Source organism: Cervus elaphus, chromosome 11, assembly GCF_910594005.1.
Source record: "Cervus elaphus chromosome 11, mCerEla1.1, whole genome shotgun sequence".
In the NCBI taxonomy this organism is placed as follows: Eukaryota; Metazoa; Chordata; class Mammalia; order Artiodactyla; family Cervidae; genus Cervus; species Cervus elaphus.
The window spans coordinates 77,622,282-77,637,821 of NC_057825.1; the positions used below are offsets into that span (position 1 = coordinate 77,622,282).

The window sequence follows — 15,540 nt, forward strand, 5'->3', positions numbered from 1 at the left end:
GAAAGAAATCAGAGGCCAAGTGCAAAATGGTAGTTCTCCAAGGAGAAAGTAATAGATCATAATACTCCAGAAAAACAAAATTAACTAAATATGAATAAAAGTAAATATTACCAGACCTACATCTTTCTACAGTCTCCTTTTATTAAGCTGGAGCAAGTCACCCTATGGACATTGGGCTGCCCCATAAAACTGTCCTACTATTACTTAGAAAAGATCTACAGTTCTGGAAAGCTATGACTTGGGAGGACTCTTCTTCCCTGAGAAACACATCCAACTTGAAAGGTGTTCTCATTTTGTGAATGAATGCTATAGTCAGAGCTCCGTCGCTGCATCTTTGCCTTGTACAACTGTTTCATTAGACTATGACTTTTAGATAAACAACTTTCCTGGGCAAGAAAAATATTGACAGAAGTGGCAAAATCTCCTGGGGAGAGAGATCACAAAGTTGTTACAGGCAACCTTCCTACCAAAGGGTCCTGCTGAAACCAAGTTCCATAAGATTCACCAGCTTTCCTTGGCAATTAATGTGAATAAGAAAGTCTACAGAAAAGCTAAGAAGCCTACAGATAAACAAAGCGGCCTTTAAAAATATCTTACTACAAGTATACAGAAAATAGGCCAGATCTTCTTCCATTCACTTAACTTGAACCATATAAAAATGATTCCCTGGTGGCTCAGTGGTAAAGAATCGCCTGCCAAGGCAGGAGACACAGGAGATGTGGTTTTACCCCTGGGTCGGGAAGATCCGCTGGGGGAGGAAATGGCATCCCACTCCAGTATTCTTGCCGGAAATCCCATGGACAGAGGAGCCTGGCGGGCTACACTGCATGGGGTTGCAAAGAGTCATACACGACTGAGCACACACGTACATATAAAAATTTTAACTACTCAGAGACCGGTCAATAATAAACACTAAAGGAATTTAAATTAGTTATTATATAAACTCTTGCAATTATCAATATATGGATATTCTCCAGTGAGGAATGCTTTGTATTTTCAGGCTACCCTTCTCTTTTACTTCAGGAGCGCCTCTGGTTACATCAACCCCCTCAGCACACTCCTCAGCCATTTCCCCAGTCTTGATGGTGAGCTTTTGTGTAGTCAAGGGCTAATTTAGCAGGCTTGGGGTACATTCCCTGTACATTCCAAAAGAAAGAACTTGCCCTTGACTGTCTTCTGGGAAAGAACCTCTGAGCCCCTGGAATTTTCTTCCTGATAAGGTTTTCTTTATATATCTGATATATTGGGTCCCACCAGTTAGTTTATGCTCACAGTGTGATTTATACTGAATGTCTTTTTTATTTATGTGGGTCATGGGCCGTGCTGTATCAGTTTGATCTCTGGAGGGGTTGGAGGTTGAGTAGCTAAAGTGGGTATGCATTCCATGCCTATAAGACTGACTGGGGGAGGGGATCCTGTAGGCATGGAATAAAAATTATGGACACCTAGGCTTGGATGACCAATCCTGGTTGGCAATGTGTCATATGTGTTGTCCTACATCACTGATGGAAGGATCAAGAACATTCCTGTGCAACTCCACTGTGAGAGGACTACTAGACGCTCATATCTGGTGTCTCCTGGACTCTGCCCTATGTGCATTTCTCCTTTGCTGAAGTTAATCTGTACTTTCACTGAAATAAACTGAAACCACTAGTATAACAGCTTTTCAGGATTCTATGACTCTTTCTGTGAATCATCAAACCTGAGGGTAGTGTTGGGGACCCTGACGCAACTCCCAATGGTATTTTCCATTTTCTTTCCTATACTGGAGAAAGCAGAAGCTGCAAATATTGTTCCCATTGTAACTATCCATATCAATATTTCCCTTTTCCCACCTCTAACCTCATCCCTTCCTCTCCCACTACAGGTACTCAACATGTGACTATATTTTTGAGTGGGGAGTGCAAGTTTCTATTCCTATATAAGTATTGCAATTATGTGACAAAGATGCTTAATCATTCCAAAATACAACAAAGAAATGGCTAAGGGTAGTTTGAATCCATACTATTTTCCAGTTATACAAAATTATTGCAAATTAATCATTCTAATCCTACTTTAAACAGTTTTTTCAGCAGAGTGCTCCATAATTTATGTAGTAAGGTCAGACCCAGTCTCACTGAAAGTGAAAAGGAACACCGTTAAATAGTTTTCCATACAACGAAGCAAATCATTACATGGTCCTAAGTATTAGGATGACTGAGTAGTTATTTATTAAGAACCAGAAATGACTTGGATGCTAAGAACCAACTGTAAGAAAAGTAGATTAGCTCACATATTAGAAGGAAATTTTAATCTAACTCCTACCAAAACTGAATCAAACACAGGCATGGGACTGGGTCCTAAAGACATAACTGAAAAGACAAAGTTTCTACAGGAGAAATTATCCACTCTTCTTTGGTTAGCATAAATTAGTGTATTAGATTGTACCAGGTAGCCCTAGTGGTAAAGAACCCACCTGCCAATGTAGGAGACAAGAGACACAGGTTCAATCCCTGAGTCATGAAGATCCCCTGGAGGAGGGCACGGCAACCCACTCCAGTATTCCTGCCTGGAGAATCCCATGGACAGAGGAGCCTGGCAGGCTACAGTCCGTAGAGTCACAAAGGGTCGGACACGAATAAAGGGACTTAGCACACATGCATGCGTGCATACCACTGCCTAATCAGATAGTTGAGAAGGAATCCTGTATATCAGTATCTCCCAAATGTGCTGTTTGCTTCTTTTCTGCCTCACTAGATTTCTCATAAACAGTACTGGGTTGATTTGCACATAACTGCTTTCAAAATTTACAAACAACAACAATAAAGAGGTACTACAACATTGCCAGGATTTCTCTGGAAGAATGTGTGATTCTTTTTTCTATCAGCAATTTATTTGATGGTTATGCAGGTGAAGCCCACGCATTTAATACACAAGGGAAAAAATGTACAAAGTTAACGTGTAGAGTTGAGCTGGTTGCAGCTGACAATTGCTTTTTGTGGGGAAACATTCTTTCTAGGTTAATATAAATACAGTTTAAGTCTTAGGATATGGCTCAATGACAAAGGATAAGCTGGATTTAAGCAACATAAACAGCAGATAGGCCACAGTCCCATGGAAACTGTTGAAGAGAGCAAAAGACTCAGTTACTATAAGTTAATAATATTTACTTAGTCTTAACAAAGTAAGACTAAAGCAAAAACAAAGGCAAAAAAAAAAGGGTAATATAATCAGTGCCTTAGAATTAACTTGCTCTCTGTTTATATTTCCTGTTAACTTTCCGATTCATTATGAAATATTTAAGCCAAAAATTCTTCTGAAGCATAACAAAATAGGTACTGTATAAATTTAAAGTATTATGACAAAAAGCAGTATCTACTGATTGGTTATATGGAAACTCTGGGAGATAACTATTGACTTTTTCACCCGGGTGGGGGCGGGGGGCACTAGTAGTGTTACTTTAAGGCAGTATATCTAAAACAACCAATAATTTTCCCTAAAATTTTATAATTTTATAAAATTGTATAATTTTCCCTAAAAATGTGGCACATAGAATGAGATAATTTTATACTTGATATCCTCAAAGTGAAAGTCACTCAGTCGTGTCCGATTCTTTGCGACCCCATGGACTATACAGTCCATGGAATTCTCCAGGCCAGAATACTGGAATAGGTAGCCATTCCCTTCTCCAGGGGATCTTCCCAACCCAGGGATCGAACCCACTGCAGGTGGATTCTTTACCAGCTGAGCCACCAGGGAAGCCCAATATCCTCAAAGGACAACTTCAAATAAGAAATTCTTCTTGTTAACTTCTTAAGACCAGGAGTTGGGCACTGATGGCTACAAATTGCCATGGTTTCCTTTCTTTAAATTAGGAATAAGGATTCCTTTTTTCTTTCAAGATCCAGTGAACCAAATGGGGGAAAATTAAAACCACAAATTAAAACAAAAAGATATTTAATTTACTTTAATTTTCAGAACTAAATAAATTTGCTGCATATATCAATTTAGAAAGTTAACTTAGGAAAAGGCAAAACAAAACCATCTTTAATTTCTTTCTTTTTTTCCAGGCAGTTAAAGGGGAAAAAGGGAAGGGAAGGAAAGGGAGAGGAAGGAAAAGGAAAAGTAGCAGAACAGACAGAGATGCATGGAGACAGCCATGAGTGCAGCAATCAAGAGGGATGTCACCAGGAAAGGACAAAGTCAGGGAAAGACAGTGAAGGAGACATGGAAGTTAGAGAGGCTGACAAAAGGACAAATATGTGCTGCAAGGCTTCAGGCTGAACTGCGACACACATAAAAGGCCCACTACAGAAAAAGACATATGGTATAGAGTGACAGGGGCTTCCCAGGTGGCACTAGAGGTAAAGAAGCCAATTGCCAATGCAGAAAACATAAGAGAAATGGGATCGATCCCTGGGTCGGGAAGATCCCCCTAGAGGAGGGCACAGCAACCCACTCCAGTATTCTTGCCTGGAGAATTCCATGGACAGAGGAGCCTGGCGGGCTACAGTCATAGGGTTGCAGAGACAGACACGACTGAAACCAAGACGGACACAACTGAAGCGACTTAGCACGCATGCATAGCGTGACAGAGAATGACGTAAACACAACAATTTTTCTCTTAGAATATAAGTGGCCTTTAATGACTTTACTGTTAATTATTGGCTTTTTCTAGATATAAGTAATTACTACTTGGTCCCATCAGCTAAGGAATATAAAATACAAAACACCAAGCACAGCTTACATCCTTACCATTTACTACTAGTACTTATATCAATATCTACATTTGAGGTTTTAAAGAATTATGGCTAACTTTTTGGTGAGGTGATGGTACCTGCAGTTATGACTTTTAAGTCTTTATTTTTAGATGGGATGCTGAAACACTTAGGTAGAATGATGTGCTATCTGGGATTTGTTTCAAAATAACCTTGAATAGGGATAGGGAGGCAAAAAGTGGGTGGGGGTATAGACTAGCTGTGAGTCTAATTGCTTAAGTTGCTGCTGCTGCTGAGTCGCGTCAGTGGTGCCCGACTCTGTGCGACCCCACAGACGGCAGCCCACCAGGCTCCCCCGTCCCTGGGATTCTCCAGGCGAGAACACTGGAGTGGGTGAAGTTGATGACGGGGGTTCGTTATCTATTTTCTCTACTCTTACAGCGGTTGGGTTTTGCATAATAAAGTTTAAAGATCTTATTTTCAAGTATAATTAATTTAAGAAAATTAAGGGGGCTTCCCTGGTGGCTCAGCAGTAAAAAAAAAAATCTACCTGCCAATGCAGAAGACAAGAGTTGGATCTCTGATTCGGGAAGATCCCACATGCGGCAGAGCAACTAAACCCATGCACCACAACTACTGGGCCTGTCTTCCAGAGCCCGGGAGCCACAAACACTGAAGCCCGCGTGCCCTAGAGCCTGTGCTCTGCAACAAGAGAAACCACCACAATGAGAAACCCGGGCACCCCAGCTAGAGAGCTGCCGCCGCCCGCCGCAGCCAGGGAGAAGCCCGCGAAGCAACAAAGACTCAGCACAGCCAAAAGCAAAATTAATTAATAAAAGTATCTTTTAGAAAAAAGAAAACTAAGGATTAGGTTAAATTGGGTTAAGTTAGTCAGACCACTAAAACAATCTACTGTGTAAAATTAAATCTTTTAGACGAAAATAAGATTTGGTAGGAGTCAAGTCAAAGAAACAAACATAACAAACCTAGAGCAAGTGTAAGAAATTTAATATACACTTCTGAGAAGAAAGAATCTTGTACTTAAGACTTCTGAAATTCTTGACTTGACTGAATCTGACAGAGATCTTTTCATAAAATGTGAATTTATCAATGTGTGCTCCTTAGGCAAATTTTAAGGCTGGCAGGCTCATCCAAACCACTCATTTCACTGTGGGCAAGGCCTAGGAAGGGCTAAGTGACTCATCAAAACTTTATTTTTTCAGAGTAAAAGTAGTACCAGAACCAAAAACTATAAAATATGAGGATGTACAAGAAGAAACCAATCATCCATAATTCCATCTATAACTCCTGTTAAATTTTGGGGTTTCCTAACAGCTTTTTTTTAACTCTTAGGTTTGACTCACCCTGCCCCCACATCTATTAACATGTTAAATACAAAAATCTGTATATATTTTCCCCAATATAACTCTAAACATCTTTTCACATTGGCTCAGTCGGTAAAGAATCTGTGCAATGCAGGAGACCCAGGTTTGATTCCTGGGTCACGAAGATCCCCTGGAGAAGGAGATGGCAATCCACCCCAGTATTCTTGCCTGGAAAATCCTATGGACAGAGAAAGCCTGGCAGGCTACAGTCCACGGGGTCACAAGAGTTGGACACAACTTAGGGACTAAACCACCAGCACCAATTGTTATTTTTAATGGTTGTTTAATATTTCATGGAATAGATACAGTTCACTAATTCATTCTCCTATAATATTGCAGTCATATTATTTCCAACTCTTCATTACTATAACTAAAGTTGCCATGAACATCTTTATACATAAAATGTCATTACGGTTAGGCATAACCATAAAATTCATATTTGAGTTTTTTTAATAAGTAAAACTTCCTAATAGAAGCATTTGTGACCTTTTGAAAATTTGTTAAGGGGCAAAACAAAGTCAGAGTCTACATTTTCTCTATGGAGCTAGCTCATAAACAGTAAAAATTACAAAATGAAGAGGACAGCCGAAAACTATTTTCAGTATTATTTTGGGCAAAACAATGCTTACATTGGTAGAGGCAAAAAAAAAAATTTTTTTAACCAAAACTATACCCTACCTGTTGAAAAGCTTTTTCTGCTTGACGCTCAGCATCAATAACTTGTCTCTCAAGCTGTTGCATCTGAAATGTGAGAAAAGACATAAAAAATAGAAAAATTCATATTTCCCTTTTGGAATTCTTTAAGAACACTTAAAGTACTTCAGTGGATATTAATTACATAGAATTTAGCACATTAAAGGTTCTTTCAGGGCATATGTAAAACCTGATCAAACAAAATACCAAAATTTTGATACTATTTGCAATATATACTACATGAGTATTAATCAGTATAATTTTCTTCATTGGACTATATGTTAGAAATTACTGGTAATCATATTTTAAGAACAGTTAAAATCTAAGATAATAGTAAGACCTCAAATGTCATATTGCTTTGCTGATCAAAAAGTCCCAATGATGGGGGGAGGGATAAATTAGGAATTTGGGCTGGTGGCTCAGACGGTAAAGAATATGCCTGCAATGTGAGAGACCCAGGTTGGATCCCTGGGTTGGGAAAGTCATCTGGAGAAGGAATTGGCAACCCACGCCAGTATTTTTGCCTAGAGAATTCCATGGACAGAGGAGCCTGGCCGGCTATAGTCCATGGGGTCACAAAAAGTTGGACATGAGTGATCAACTAACATATATACATTACTATACATAAAACAGATAACCAACAAAGACATACTATATAGTACTGGGACTATACTCAATATTTTGTAATAACCTATATAGGAAAATAGTCTGAAAAAGAATATACATGTACATACATATATATGTAAACTGATGGGATGTCCCTGGTGGTCCAGAGGCTAAGACTCTGCACTCCCAAAATGCAAGGAGCTCAGGTTCAATCGCTGCTTGGGAACTAGATCCCACATGCTGCAACTAAGACATAGTACAGCGAAATAAATAGATTTTTTGTTAAAAAACCTGAATCACTTGGCTGTATACTTGAAACTAACAACACTATAAATCAACTATATTTCAACAAAAAATAAATAATAAAAAAATTTATAAAGAACAAAAAAGGAAAAAGATGCACTGAAACGGGCTTAATATAGGGGAAAAAAGCCCCAGTGATATCAGAAAGTGGTGCATTTTCATAAGCTTCACGGGTGGTATGTATAAGTCACAAGTGAGTAGCTTTAATTCTTAAAGATTGTGATAGAAAGAATATAGAAGATACTCTGATAAAATATACACATGTCCACAAAAGCATACAGCACAGAGGTTGAAAAAACATTTTTTTAAAGTTCTGTGGCTAATAAAATGTTTGAAGATTTCAGAGGGTGGGAAATTAAAAAAACTTTGGAGATTTTAAGTAAAATACTAAACTGAATGTAAGTAAAAAAGCAAAAGTACACAACGATGATGTAAAACTAAATTTTGAATTATTCTTTTCTGAGTGTTGAAGTCTGGTCAACACTGGAGCCATCTGTGGCTCCACCTATGCTCACTGCCACTTTTATTGCTGGCTGACATTCTCAGATGCCCTGAACTTCTAGAGCATCTCAAACTCACAGCATCCTGGGTGTGATACAACGGCACCCATGGCTGATACAACAGATCACCCCCTTCTCAAAACCACGGAGGAGAGGCCTCCTGCAGCAGGAAGCAAGGCTGCCAGCTCTGGACCACATGGGTGACAGGAATCCCAACTGAGGCGTGTATTGTTCTCAATGCCTGCAAGATGGTTTCCATTATGAACATATAATTTTTTAAAGCTGTACTGGTTGGGAGCATTTGCTGCATTTTGGTATCTATGTTTGGGCAAATTACCAGTCGACACAGGTAAAACTCAAGACCATGATGAGCACCATCACTTCGCCCACCTAACAGAAAAGATCTCTTAAACATTTCAGAAGTGCAGCACGTGGAACTTAGTAAAAGTATCTGTATTTTCTGTATCATCCATGAAAACCCGATGGCGTCACTGGGTACTCAAAGAATCGTATACCAAACACTGTGACAAAGCAGAGCACCATAATACTAAAAATGAAAAACGACGGTCTAAGATAAAAAATGACACGTGGACACAGATGAGGAAAATGTACAAATATGTCTCTGGAAAGCACAGCAACAGCCACAACTGGTTCTTTCTTGCACATCCCACCATATTTGCTGTCACTGAAAACTCCAGAGTATATTCAGTTTACTAAGGATGTATCTCAGCCCTTCTGTCTGGGCCACACTGTGACATCTGGTAACCTTGATTTCATGACAGTAGAAGGAGGAGCTGCTTTAACTATGGAGGCTATGAAAAGAATTACAGACTTCTGAATAAGTCTGCATGCATGCGTGCTAAGTCACTCAGACGTGTCTGACTCTGGGACCCTGTGCACTGTAGCCCACCAGGCTCCTCTGTCCATGGGATTCTCCAGGCAAGAATACTGGAATGAGTTGCCATTTCCTTCTCCAGGGAAATAAGCCTGAAAAGTATGCAAATCAAAGTGTGATTTGGAACTTATCAGAAGATAGGCAGCTTAGCAGTCTGCCTGAAATATGCAGGAGTTCCTGCAGAAAGTAGAGGATTCCAAAGGAAGAATTCTATTTAACACAAAACCAACTACACATCTTATTCAAGAGACAATGTCTCATAACCCTGAGCAAGTAGTAGAAGGCTGCTGTTCAGAAACAGCTATTACTTTTAATGGACTGACTCCCGAAAATATGATAGTAATGACATATGGTGTGTACCAGCCCAGAGCATTTGGACATTATTTTAGCATCACACTGATTTTCTTGTCTCCAGATGATTCAGAAAATCACAGAGGACTGGGGAATAATAGAACTGTGCTGTCCAAGAGCACTTGAAATGTGGCTAGTCCAAATTGAAATGTGGTAGAACTGTAAAATACACACTTCATTCAATAACACAGTATTTGAAAACCTATTACAAAAAGAATAAAAATCTCAGTAATTGTTCATATTGACTCACATTGAAATAATATTTTAATGTCACATTAAATAAAATATAATATTAAAATTAATTTAATCTACTATTTCTTTTTCATATTATTAATGTTATTAGAAATTTTTAAATTACATATATTTCTCACTTTATATTTCTATTGCATAATAAAAGTGTAAAACATTCCATTGTCACCATATATGGCAATTTAACTGTCTATCCACATAGCAATATTTTTTTAAGGTAGTTTATTGCAAGGATCTAGATTCTGGAAGAATTTTCAAATATTTGGATAGATAAATAAGTATTTCCCAAGTGCATTCTCTGGACCTCAAATCACCTTTAATTTTTGTGAAGATATTTCCAGGTGGCACTAGTGGTAAAGAATCCACCTTCCAGTACAGGAGATGCAAGAAACGCAGGTTTGATCCCTGAGTCGGGAAGATTCCCTGGAGAAGGAAATAGCAACCCACTCCAGTATTCATGCCTAGATAATCTCATGGACAGAAAAGCCTGGTGGGCTACAGTCTGTGAGGTCGCAAACAGCTGGACATGACTGAGCACATCAACACAGCACATTTCATGTTTAATAAACAAGCACTGTTGTCTAAAAGCATTTTATTGAGTCTGTTATAGACTATCATATTACATAAAGAAGTTGGACAAGCAATGTATCTCCTGTCTAGGATAGTCCTTAAATAAAAAAATTAACTGACATGCACACACTGACATCACATTCTTTCACTACTGACAATATGCTGACAACTGTCATTTCTACAATGCAACGACATTGTGTTTTCAGAGGTATTTCTACACTTGTGCAGCCTTACCCTCAATTTTGAATATTTTTGAGATTTCCAGGGAAAACAGGAAAATCCACAAATGCGTTGCTGCTTTGTAAACTTTGGCTAGTGAAAATAAATGACTGACATACCTATGAGAATGGCCGAAATCCAGAACACAGACAATACCAAATGCTAGCAAGAATGTGGAAGAACAGGAACTCTCATTCACTGCATGCTTTCTTATAAAATTAAACATACTCTTATCATACTATCCAGCAAGTGTGCTCCTCGGTATTTACCCAAAGGAGCTGAAAACTTATGTTCATATAAAAACTTTCACACAGATATTTACAGCAGTTTTATTCATAATTGCCAAAACTTGGAAGCCATCAAGATTTCCTTCAATAGATGACTGGATAGATAAAACTGTGGTATAACCAGACAATAAAATATTATTTACTGCTAAAAGGAAACGAGCTATCAAGCTATGAAAAGGCATGAAGGAAACTTAAAACATATTATTAAGTGAAAGAAGCCAAACTGAAAAGGCCACATAAAGTATGATTCCAACTACATAACATTCTGGAAAACTATGGAGACAATAGAAGTATCAGTGGTTGTGAGGGTGGGGCCGGGGGGGAGCGTGGAGAGGGATGAATAAGCAGAGCACTTGCTTTTTAGGACAGTGAAAGTACTCTGCTAGAGAGGGAAATGGCCACCCACCCCACTATTCTTGCCTGCAGAATTTCATGGACAGAGGCCACAGGCCATGGGGTCGCAAAAAGTCAGACATGACTGAGTGACTAACACCACTACACTAAATACTCTGTATGATACCATCATAATACACACATGTCACTATACACTGTCCAAACCCACGGAACGTACAACACCAAGAGTGAAACTATGAACTCTGGGTGATGATAATGTGTCGATGTAGGTTGAACAATTTGTAACATGTACCACTCTGGTGAGGGATGTTAATAATGGGGATGGCTAACTATGGAGAACAGTGTGGAGATTCCTTTAAAAACTGGAAATAGAACTGCCATACAACCCAGCAATCCCACTGCTGGGCATACACACTGAGGAAACCAGAATTGAAAGAGATGTGTACCCCCATGTTCACTGCAGCACTGTTTACAATAGGTAAGACACGGAAGCAACCTAGATGTCCATCAGCAGACGAATGGATGAGAACGTTGTGGTACATACACACAATGGAGTATTACTCAGCTATTAAAAAGAACGCAATTGAGTCAGTTCTAATGAGGTGGATGAAACTGGAACCTATTATACAGAGTGAAGTAAGTCAGGAAGAAAAACACCAATATAGTATATTAATGCATATATATGGAATTTAGAAAGATGATAACGATGACCCTATACGCAAGACAGCAAAAGAGACACAGATGTAAAGAACAGACTTTTCAACTCTGTGGGAAAAGGCGAGGGTGGGATGATTTGAGAGAATAGCAGTGAAACATGTATATTACCATATGTGAAATAGATGACCAGTCCAAGTTTGATGCATGAAGCAGGGGACTCAAAGCCGGTGCATTGGGACAACCCAGAGGGATGGGATGGGGAGGGAGATGGGAGGGGGGTTCAGGATGGGGGGCTCATGTACACCCAAGGCTGATTCACTTCAATGTATGGCAAAAACCATCACAATATTGTAAAGTAATTAGCCTCCAATTAAAATAAATAAATTTTAAAAAAGAAAAAAATAATGAGGATGGCTATACATATGTGGGGGCAGAGAATACATGAAAAATTTGTATCTTCCACCCAATTTTTCTGTAAATCCTAAGCTGCTCTAAAAAGACAAAGTCTTAATAATAGTCATTTTTTAAAAAGATTGAATAATTTCTCAAGGGGGCCACTTTGAATGTTTGCCCCCTACCCCAGCAAATTCACATCTTGGATCCTAATGCCCAATGTGATGGTGATTAAACCTTGAGGGGGGGCCCCTCATGAACTGCGTTAGTGCTTTTATAATAGAGATTCTACAGAGCTCCCAGCCCCTTCTGCCAGGTAACAGTGCAAGAAGTCAGTGACCCAGAAGAGGGCCCTAACCTGACTATGCTGGAATCCTGGTATCAGACTTCCAGCCTCCAAAACTGGGAGAAATAAGATTTCTATTGTTTGTAAGCTACACAGTCTGTTGTTATTTTGTTACAGCAATCCCCACAGACTAAGACATAGAATTGGTTCTGAGAGTGAGGTGCTGCTTAACAAATATCTAAAAATGTGGAAGCAATTTTGGAACTGGGTAATAGAGACTGGAAGAATTTCAAGGTGCATGGTAGAAAAAACCTACATGACCATGAACAGACCATTAAAGCAATTCTGGTGAGAGGTCAGAAGAACAGGAAAGCTATAGAGAAAGCCTCAATCTTCCTGGAGTGCATAGCCAAGGATTGTGAACAGATTGTTGATAGAAATGATGGCTGGTAAAGGCTCTTCTGATGAGATGTCAGGTGGACATGAGGAACATATCACTGGAAACCAGAGGAAAAGTGAGACCAGAGCCTACAATAAGCATTGGAGCATCCTGAACTTCTCCCCTAGAGCTGAATGCCCTGCACAACCCTGTAAAGACCTACAGGGGAAGGGAGTGTGGGGCTGGGAATAGTGGGTATTAATGGAAAACATGTGGCCCTTAGAGCCAACTAGTTCTCTGAAACCTTCTCACTTATACCCATGTGCCCAATGTGCAGCAGTTAAGCATTTATTTCCTGTTAAAAGACTGAATGTTCTTCTTCTATAAAGTTGAATAAATTACTTGGAGGGTTCTAGTCCAACAACTGTGGCATTTATGGGCTCATTGTGTAATAAGCAGTTTCAGACCCACTCATTCTAAAGCAAATATTGATAGTCAACCAGCACTGATTTTATACACAATTGTTGGTCAACTTTTCAGATATCCCATCCTTAAATATAAATGGACCACCAAAGATCATCAGACATTGGAGAAAAGCTTGCAACCTGAAAAAGAAAAATCAAACTGAAAAGTGGAAAAGAATCTCAGAGGAAAGAAAAATAATTCAAGGAAGAGAACTTAAAAAGAATTAAAATTAGAGTTCAGGAACCAGGGATTTTCAAATACATTATTTCGTAGCCATGTCATAGACAGAAATTGTTATTCCAATTAGAAATATCAGGAAATTGGTGTTTCGAATGCCCCCAGGCAGTGACATGGATGGGATGTGAGCCTTCATGCTCAGAATCCCTAGCGCTCTTTTAGTTGAACCACAGCTGCTTAGGTATTTATAAACTCCACCCACAGTGTATAGTTATACAGAACCAAATGTAAATCAGTCCCAGATACATGAAACCACAAAATCCTTGGCTGGAAAGCATCTGTCTTGATTTTTGTCCCTTGTATTCTATTCTTTTGGCCTAGGAATCTTTTATTAGCAACTTAAAATCATTAACATTCATAATAGGAACAATTTTAAGCTGCATGGTCGAAAGAAACCTACTGCAGAAGGAAACACGCCATTTTAAAAAAAAATCGTTATCAAAAATAATATCCTCAGGATTTCCCTGGTGGTTCAGTGGCTAAGACTCTGCAACTCCCAATGCAAGGTGTCCAGGTTTGATCCCTGGTCAGGGAACTAGATCCCACATGCCACAACTAAAGGTTCTGCATGCTGCACTAAGACCTGGTGCAGCCAAATAAATAAATAAAAATGTAAAAATAGCAATAAGAGCCTCAATCAATAGCCCCTAAATAAAGTTATTTAAAATAACTTTAAATCAGCCTGAAAATCTCATTATTATACGTACAATTTTCCTTGTGTGTTAGTTGCTCAGCCATGTCCAACTCTTTGTGACCCCATGGCTGTACCCCACCAGGCTCCTCTGTCCATGGGATTTTCCAGGCAAGAATACTGGAGGGGGGTTACCATTGCCTTCTCCAGGGAATCTTCCTGACCCCGGATAGAACCTGGGTCTTCCAAATTGCAGGCAGATTCTTTACTATCTGAGCCACCAGGGAATGGGCTGTGAAATATTAGGTGGGGCAAAAGAGTAACAGGACATGTGTGATTTAAATAGGATAACCGTGGTGTTGACTGGACTGTTATATGAAAGCAAACACAATGCTGTCCAGGGACTCCTTATTCCTAGACAAGAACCCTATACCACCTCAGGGAAATCACATTGACAAGAGGAAGGTCAAGTGGCAGGAACTGCCAGGCAGCAATGCTGTATCAGATAAAGGCAGCATTAGGTTATAGGAGCCATGCTGATGCCTAAAGGGAAAATTCTTCATTTGTTTCACCTTTTTTTTTTTTTCACTGAAAATCTAATAGGAAATAACATTCACTTCAACTGAAAAAAAAACTTTCCCTTTCCCTCCCTGACTCTGAAAATGAACTAGTAATACTGTAAAGTAGAAAACTACTTAAATCTCAGCTTCCCTGAAGAGTTTATGTTTGGCATACTAGAGATATTTCCAACACCATTCCTTAAATTCCTCCAAAGACCTCTCCCACTTACAGCAGGATTTGCCCAAGATTTCAATAAGGACTTTTTCTTCACAAGCTTCAATATTCAAAGTTACTTGGAAATTGTAATGGAAAAATAAATAGATGAAAAAAATAGTTTAAAAAGATCCCATGTATTCTCCTAATCCTAACCTCCAAAATATACAATGTATATAAAATTGAAATCCATCTTTAATTATAGGAACATTCTGAGATCCTCTCACACATTTTTCCTAAAAAAATTCAGAAAGATGTCTATCAATCTATAATTATACTATTTTAGTTCTTAAATAATAAAAGTTATTTTTATTATTATTTAAAATAATAAAATAAAATATTCTAAATAATAAAAAATAATTATAATTTTTAGGTCATCTCCTTGTACACTTAACCAGTGTGTCCAGTCAGAAAGATACAGGAAAATAATAGTGAGTTTCTTCTATATGCCAGGCACTCTTTTAGCTGCATCACAAAAAAAAGTGTGAAAGATCTAAGGTTTTATGCCAACTCTGCTATTTGTTACCTGTGTGATATTGGGCCTACTGCTCAAATACTCTGTCTTAATGTCAACATCTTTAGATTGTGGATAATAAGAGTTACCTCATA

At 38.8% G+C, this 15,540-nt stretch overlaps 2 protein-coding genes across 3 annotated transcripts in view; one reads left to right on the forward strand and one right to left on the reverse strand.

Annotated features, from left to right (window-relative positions):
• The window catches only part of PLEKHH2 (pleckstrin homology, MyTH4 and FERM domain containing H2), a 95,808-nt gene that overhangs the window by 68,433 nt on the left and 11,835 nt on the right, over positions 1–15,540 (reverse strand). The window contains exon 3 of one of the 2 annotated variants that reach the window (XM_043918134.1): positions 6,761–6,823. The exons of the other annotated variant lie outside the window; for it this stretch is intronic. Coding sequence (XP_043774069.1) covers positions 6,761–6,823 — 63 coding nt within the window. The remainder of the gene's footprint in view (positions 1–6,760; positions 6,824–15,540) is intronic. 2 annotated transcript variants of the gene reach the window in all.
• Positions 8,463–9,556, forward strand: C1GALT1C1L (C1GALT1 specific chaperone 1 like; the record flags this gene model as incomplete). Its single annotated transcript, XM_043916122.1, is given in 6 exon segments — positions 8,463–8,668; positions 8,670–8,883; positions 8,885–9,040; positions 9,180–9,224; positions 9,226–9,266; positions 9,268–9,556. Coding segments are annotated over 6 exon segments (951 nt in total), but the record flags the coding sequence as incomplete, so codon positions are not given.